This window comes from Emiliania huxleyi (genome assembly GCF_000372725.1).
Source record: "Emiliania huxleyi CCMP1516 unplaced genomic scaffold EMIHUscaffold_236, whole genome shotgun sequence".
Classification (NCBI taxonomy): Eukaryota; Haptophyta; order Isochrysidales; family Noelaerhabdaceae; genus Emiliania; species Emiliania huxleyi.
In genome coordinates, this window is record NW_005200282.1 from 18,887 (window position 1) to 26,609 (window position 7,723).

At 63.9% G+C, this 7,723-nt stretch overlaps 2 protein-coding genes across 2 annotated transcripts; both read left to right on the top strand.

Moving 5' to 3' along the window:
- Positions 1 to 2,710: 2,710 nt before the first annotated feature.
- Positions 2,711 to 5,146, top strand: EMIHUDRAFT_236524 (hypothetical protein; the record flags this gene model as incomplete). Its single annotated transcript, XM_005779109.1, has 9 exons — positions 2,711 to 3,067; positions 3,155 to 3,198; positions 3,403 to 3,562; positions 4,037 to 4,075; positions 4,222 to 4,293; positions 4,385 to 4,426; positions 4,496 to 4,564; positions 4,690 to 4,767; positions 4,967 to 5,146. The coding sequence occupies 9 exons, from the start codon at positions 2,711 to 2,713 to the stop codon at positions 5,144 to 5,146; spliced, it is 1,041 nt and encodes a 346-aa protein (XP_005779166.1).
- Positions 5,147 to 5,193: 47 nt separating this feature from the next.
- Positions 5,194 to 7,446, top strand: EMIHUDRAFT_457311 (hypothetical protein; the record flags this gene model as incomplete). The annotated part of the gene is made up of 6 exons (XM_005779110.1): positions 5,194 to 5,271; positions 5,964 to 6,101; positions 6,399 to 6,524; positions 6,669 to 6,731; positions 6,799 to 6,969; positions 7,341 to 7,446. Coding segments are annotated over 6 exons (681 nt in total), but the record flags the coding sequence as incomplete, so codon positions are not given.
- Positions 7,447 to 7,723: the final 277 nt, after the last annotated feature.

Here is a 7,723-nt window from a genome sequence, read left to right on the forward strand (position 1 = left end):
GGCGGCAGCGGCAGCCGCGGCGGCGGCGGCAGCGGCGGCAGCGGCGGCGGCGGCGGCAGCGGCGGCGGCGGCGGCGGCGGCGGCGGCGGCGGCGGCGGCGGCGGCGGCGGCGGCGGCGGCGGCGGCGGCGGCGGCGGCGGCGACGGCGGCGCTGTCGTTGGCCCCTTCTCGACCCTCCAGGCACCGCCCGCTGCGATGCTCGCTTTGACACCGTGTGATGGCACAGAGAGCTACTTCGGCGTGATTACTTCTTAATTACACGATCTCGACGCACTACTCTTTCCAGCAGTCGATCCTGCTAGGTGGGTCCGTGGAGATGCAGTGCTGCCTTCGGACTGCCGTCGCTGTCTCCCCCTTCTCGACTGCCTGTGCCTGTGCGTCTTGGGCGCGGGGTTGTGCTTGTGCGTGGAGATGCGTGGGGATAGCCTCGCCCTGGCCCCGCCACCGTTGTGTGTGTGGGTGGCGGCGTCGGCCTCACCTCCCATGATGCGCAGCAGGCCCCTACCCCCGCAGTACCCGAACCCACCCTCCGCCACCGCTGTGTGTGTGGGTGGCGGCGTCGGCCTAACCTCCCATGATTCCGAGCAGGCCGCCGCCGTCGCGCTCCCCCTCCTCTCTTGCGCCGCCGCCGCCGTGTGCGCATGCCGGCAACGCCGCTATATATATATATATATAGAGAGAGAGAGAGGGAGCGAGAGAGAGAGGGGAGAACGAGAGGGGCGAAGCGCCGTGCGCGCATGCCGGCAGCCGCCGCGACGACGAGAGAGATAGAGAGGCGAACAGCCGTCAGACCGACGGCAGCCGGGACACCACACCGCGCCGCCGGAGGTATGGGGTGGAGAGGCAGGGCGGGGGGTGACGGCTACACAGGAGCGACACGCACACCACACAAGGCAAAGGCACTGGCCGCTGGTCCGGCCCCTCCTCGCTGACGGCGCACGGCGTGTGGCAACACGGGCGCGTTTTCTTTTCTTGGATAGGCAGCCGCGGCTGGCGCGGCTCACGGCGCTGCACGCGGCGAGATATAGCCGGGATACAGCCGAGATGCGATCGAGATTGCAGCGAGGTACAGCTGAGATACAACCAGGAGACAGGCGGGATGCAACCGAGATGTAGCCGAGGTACAGCCGAGGTACAGCCGAGGTGCGTACGTTTCTCGTGATTAATGCCGTGAACAGCGTCTCTTCACAGTGCCGCGCGTGTGAACAGGCGCACGCCGTCGCGCGGGTTCTGTGGCCCAGCCGCGCGCACGCCTACAACCGGCGCAACCTCGGCAGTTTCGCGCTCGAGTTGCGGCCGTCGCGCTCCTCCTTCCAGCGGGTTGGCACCCGCGAGGTGTGATCTCTCATACCGGGCTGGAGGTTTAGGCATTGTAAGGTAAGGTAAGGTCAGGTAGATTTCTCCACACACACAAAGTGGTGGGGCAACCAGGGGGGGCGACCCTCGCATCTCCACACCCGGACTAGGCATTGTGGGGTTGGCACTCCCATGAGATCATCGACCCGCTCTCGGAGAATTTTACTATACAAGCCCCTCTCACAGCAGACTGGCTCGGACTGTGGCCAGGGAACTCTCAATCTCTCATACAGTACGCGCCAGTAGACTAGCTAGCCACTAGCGCGTAGCGCCAGGAGGTGTTTTAAATTTCTCTTTTCAATACAAGGTAAAGGGTTGAGGAAATCGGGGTGTGCGTGCGGGCTCGTGTGCGTGCGGCCGTCTTTGTCCGGAGTGAATACTCCAACGCGCTTGTCGGCGTGACGGCGTCCCCCAACCTGCGCCGCGCTCGGCGAACCCTCGACAGCGCCTTCGGTGGCATGCATCTCTTTGCGCCTGAAGCCTGGAGAGCAGCTCCTCTGCTGCTCACACACTCTGTGCACAGTTGGCACAGCCTACTGTGCGGCTGCCACACAGCTGTGACAGCGATATATGGGCTCGCCTTCACTGGCCCTCGGTCACTTGTGCTGCGGCTTGTGTGAGCGACACTGCTCGGCGACTGCCGGCACACTGTGAGACCATGGGTGTGAGGTTAAACCACGCTACCAGCGCTTGGTCACATGCTCCTATCGGCCCCGAGGTCAGATCCTTCTACTCTGTTGATGACAAGACTTGTCTACTGGCTGGAGCCGAGCAGGAGGGCCCAGCGCACAACCCCTGGTCAACTCAGGGTCCACCCTGTCGCCCCCCCCAGCACTCCAAGGTGCCAAGAGAACACACAGGCGAGGGGCACAACAACACAGGAAGTGGCATGTGAGGCTTAGCAGGCTTGCTCCGCCTCTAGCAATCTCGCCGCTAGCCGCAAGGCACGGGCGAGACCGCGTGTGTGGGGTCATGTGAGGTGTCTATGGACGCCCTCCTCAGAGGGTAGCTGCCTACTGCTAGCCCTATCTCGCTCGCACTCACGGGCAGTGACAATTCGATGGGTGAGTGTTTGCGAGCAGAGGCGCGTCGACTAAATCTACACACTGATTGATTGATGGGAAGGCGAAACACAGTCCGACCAACGACTGGGACACCAACGCGGTATGGGTGGACGCAGGACGGGTATGTATGTAGAAAGATGAACAACAGTCAGGCTCGGACTGGACACCAACGCGGTATGGGTGGACGCGAGACAGATGATGACGACACGCACGGGCGATAACTACCTCCCCTACCTAGGTGCAAGCTGAACCCACTAAGTTGGGTCGCGTTTTTGCTTCGAAACCAACCTATGCCCTCCGCTTACCCTCGCCTGCTCCAGCCCATCACGCTCCGCGGCGGCGCCGTGCTACGCAACCGTGCCTTGATGGGCTCCATGCACACCGGTCTCGAGGAGGCGACAGCGCCGCCGTCAGAAGGCGGCGTTCGGTGCTCACGCCCTCTCACCCCCGGCCGCACCTCGCAGGGCGAAGGGTGGGGCCACTCGCTCGAGAAGATGGGCGCGTTCTTCGCCGAGCGGGCGCGCGGCGGCGTGGGCCTGATGGTGACGGGCGGGATCGCGCCCAACGCCGCCGGGCGGGTTGCGCCGTTTGCCGCGACGATGGCCTCCTCCTCCGACGCACGCCGTCACCGCACTGTCACCGAGATGGTGCACGAGGCGCCGCTGCGGAGATGCTCCGGCGCGGCTGCCGCGGGCGGGCGGCGGCTCACCGCCCTTTCACTGGCGTGCGAGTAGGTGGGCGGCGCAAAGATAGCGATGCAGCTGCTGCACGCGGGGAGGTGCGCCTAAGGATTCCTATTTAGACGCGGGATGCGCAGACGTGAAGTCCACCCAGAGCTCGAGAGGACACGTACTCACCTGTACCCACCTGCATTCCGCCATCTTCTCTGTCTTCGCACCCCTCGTGCTCACGCGGTGCTCTGAATTCACTGCACAATACCGCCCCCCCGCCCTCACCCCGGTGTATTTCTTCTACCTCGGAGGTACGCTTACCAGCCGTCGGCCGTCGCGCCGTCCGCGAAGAAGGCGCCGATCGGCTGGTTCACGCCGCACGCGCTGAGCAGCGCGCAGGTCGAGGCCACGATCGGCGATTTTGCTGCGGCCGCGGCGCTGGCGCACGAGGCTGGCTACGACGGCGTGGAGGTAATGGGCGCACACACACACACACACACACACACACACACACACACACAGAGAGAGAGAGAGAGAGAGAGAGAGAGAGAGAGAGAGAGAGAGAGAGAGAGAGAGAGAGAGAGAGAGAGAGAGAGAGAGAGAGAGAGAGACTCGCACACACACACACACACACACACACACACACACACACACACACACACACACACACACACACACACACACACACACACACGCACACACACACACACACACACACACGCCGCTCACCCACGCGCACTGGGTCTTGCACGTTGAATGCCGTGGGGCACTTTGAATGCCGTGGGGCTCCTGTCGTCTAGACGTGGAGACGCGAGGGACTAGCCCGGCCCTCGCCCCGCCACCCTCGTGTGTGTGTGGCGAAGTGCGCCTTGGAGACGCGAGGGTCGCCCCCCCCTTGCCCCGCCACTTTGTGTGTGTGGAGAAGTGTACCTCACCGTACCTTAGGTGATGGGTTCGGAGGGCTACCTGATCAACCAGTTCCTGGTCACGCGGACCAACCACAGGAGCGTTAATGAAGTGTTAATTAGTACTAATTGATGAAACGCGTACCAACCACAGGAGCGTTAATGAAGTACTGATTAACGCGACGCCGGCTCCCTCGCCAGTCTGTTAATTAGTTAATACTTCAGAACCACAGGAGCGACGCGTGGGGCGGCTCATTCTCCAACCGGATGCGGCTCCCGGTGGAGATCGTGCGCGCGGTGCGGGGCGCCGTGTCGGCCGCGACGTCATCCTCCTCTTTCGCCTCTCGGTGCTCGTTCATCAAGTGATGCGTCAGTCATTGATGGATAGGCCGACTTCATCCTCATCTTTCGCCTCTCGATGCTTGACTTGGTGCGGGGGGCGGTTCGGGCTTGGGAGGAGGTGTGAACGGCGTCTCTTCACGCCCGCAGCTGTGAACAGGTGCGGGATGGCTCGAGCTGGGAGGAGGTTGTCGAGCTCGCGCAGGCGGTCGGGGGGGGGTACAAGGGGGTACAGAGAGGGGGGGGAAGGGTTATATTAGAGTACAGAGGTAGTCGAGCTCGCGCAGGCGGTCGGGGGGGTATACGGGGGTACAGAGAGGGGGCAAGGGCTACAGAGGTAGGCGTTTCGCGCAGGCGGTTGAGGAGGCTGGCGCCACGATCATCAACACTGGGATCGGGTGGCACGAGGCGCGCGTGTGGAGCGGTCGCGACGTTTGGTGCCTCGCCACTAATGAGTGAGCTGTTCGCTCTTTCATTCATCCATAGGCGCGCGTGCCGGCGGTCGCAACGTCTGGCGCCTCGCTAAGCATCCACTACTTCATTTTTTAACAATAACAGGCCAGTCCGCCTCGAAGCCAGCTGTGCTGTACCGCTCGCCTTATTAATCAACAGTTATTTAATTAATTCATAGGCGCGCGTGCCGACGATCGCGACGTCTGTGCCTCGCGGCGGATTCGCTTGGGTGACGCAGAAGCTGAAGGGGCACGGGCTCTCCATCCCGCTAGTGGCGACCAACCGCATCAACACGCCCGAGGTTGCGGAGGCGGTGCTCGCGTCGGGGCAGGCGGGCACGGTCAAACCACTCGCCTAGTTCTGCACCCAAGTAAGCGCTAGCTGCTCGCGTCGGGGCAGGCGGACATGGTGTCGATGGCGCGTCCGCTGCTCGCCGACCCAGATTTCGTCAACAAGGCGCGAGATGGCACGAGATCGCACGAGGTTGCACGAGATTGCACCGACTTCACCGGTACTTGGCCTCGCACTTTGAATGCCGTGGGGCTCCCGTCGTGTAGACGCGGAGTCGCGAGGGCTTAGCCTGGCTCCTGCCCAACCATGCCCAGTCCTTGCGTGTGTGGAGAAGTTGACCTTACCTTACTCGTCCTTAGGCGGCCGCGGGGACGCCGCAGCTGATCAACACTTGCATCGCCTGCAACCAGGCCTGCCTCGACCACACCTTCAAGACGCAGCGCGCCTCCTGCGCTATCTCCCCATATCTCCCCATACCTCCCCATACCTCCCCACCTCTCCCCATATCTCCCCCTACCTCCCCACCTCTCGACCAGGCCTGCCTCGACCACACGTTCAAGATGCAGCGCGCCTCCTGCCTCGTCAACCCGCGCGCCGGCTACGAGACGGAGCTGAACTACACACCGACGGAGGTACTCTCGGGTACTCTCGGGTACTCTCGGGTACTCTCGGGTAATCTCGGGTACTCTCGGGTACTCTCGGGTACTCTCGGGTACTCTCGGGTACTCTCGGGTACTCTCGGGTAATCTCGGGTAATCTCGGGTCCTCTCGGGTCCTCTCGGGTAATCTCCGGCGGAGGAAGTCCCTCAGCCCTGGCGGTGGGGTCGGCGCCTGGGAAAGGGAAGGGCGACGGAGAGACAGAAAAGAAACACCTCCCGCCGCAGGCGCCGCTCAACCTGGCGGTGGTCGGCGCCGGTCCGGCTGGCCTCGCTTGCGCCACGGTGGCCGCAGAGCGTGGCCACAAGGTCACGCTCTTTGACCGCTCGCCGTCCATCGGCGGCCAGTTCAACCTCGCCAAGCAGGTGCGGATGCATGAGTAGCTGATGCATTCGTAGCTGGTTCATTAGCAACCTCGCCAAGCAGGTGCGGATGCATGAGTAGCTGATGCATTCTCTTGCTGGTCCATTAGCAACCTCGCCAAGCAGGTGCCCGAGAGTACCCTAGATTACCCGAGAGTACCCGAGAGGACCCGAGATTACCCGAGATTACCCGAGATTACCCGAGATTACCCGAGATTACCCGAGACTACCCGAGACTACCCGAGACTACCCGAGACTACCCGAGATTACCCGAGATTACCCGAGCTTCTCGCCACGCAGGTGCCCGGCAAGGAGGAGTTCTACGAGACCCTGCGGTACTTTACGCACAAGCTGGCCGCCCTCCCTACCATCTCGCTGCAGCTGGCGACGGAGGCGGACGCATCGACGCTCGCGGGCTACGACCGGGTCGCCCTGGCGAGGGGGCGTGGCCCTTCGCGGTTCACGACTTCAGTCTTGCCGGAGGGAGTGGATGGATAGGTCGCCCTCGCGACGGGCGCGGCTGCTCGCTCGTTGCGAAGTACTTAGAAGTTGGTGAGTTCACGTTCACAGGTCGTCCTCGCGACGGGCGTCGTCCCCCGCTCGCTCTCGCTCCCCGGATGGGATCACCCAAAGGTGGCCTCGTATGTCGACGTGCTGCAGCGGCGGGCCGCCTCACTCAGTGACTAGTTGTGCATGAAAGGTGGCGCCGTATGTCGACGTGCTGCAGCGGCGGGCCGCCGTCGGCGAGCGCGTTGCCATCGTCGGCGCCGGAGGCATCGGGTTCGACGTTGCAGAGTTTCTGATGCACCGGGCAGACGAGGCGGCGGCGGCGGCGGCCGACGCGCTGACCGCGCCGTCGCTGCCGCAGACGGAGCGAGGGTAGCCGAGAGAGAGCCGAGAGAGTTCAGCGGCCAAGAGATAGCCGAGAGACAGCCGAGAGATAGCCGAGAGACAGCCGAGAGACAGCCGAGAGAGAGCCGAGAGAGAGCCGAGAGACAGCCGAGAGAGAGCCGAGAGACAGCCGAGAGACAGCCGAGAGACAGCCGAGAGACAGCCGAGAGACAGCCGAGAGGCAGCCGAGAGGCAGCCGAGAGGCAGCCGAGAGAGGTTCGCCAAGAGAGAGCCGAGAGACAGCCGCGCAGCCGCCGTCGCAGAGACGGATCACTATCCTCTCCGAGGAGGAGGGGGGAGGGGGTGTGTGCTGTGAACGGCGCCCCTATTCACACCTCTCGCCGTGAACAGGAGCAGTTCCTCGCTGAGTGGGGCATCGACCCCGATGCAATGGCGACGCGCGGCGGGCTGCTTGAGGCGGTAGCAGGAGGCGGCGGCGGAGGCGGCGGCAGTGGCGGCGGAGGCGGCGGCGGCAGTGGCGGAGGAGGCGGCGGCAGCAGTGGCGGCGGCGGCGGCGAGGATGCTGGCAGCCTGGGTCCGCGGAGGAGGCAGATCTACTTGCTGCAACGCAAGAAGGGGAAGCTTGGGGCCGGGCTCGGGCGGACGACTGGGTGGCCCATCTCCCCCCATACCTCCCCATCCCTCCCCCTCTCTCCCCCTCGCTCCCCCTCTCTCCCCCTCGCTCCCCATACCTCCCCATACCTCCCTCTCTCCCCATCTCTCCCAATCTCTCC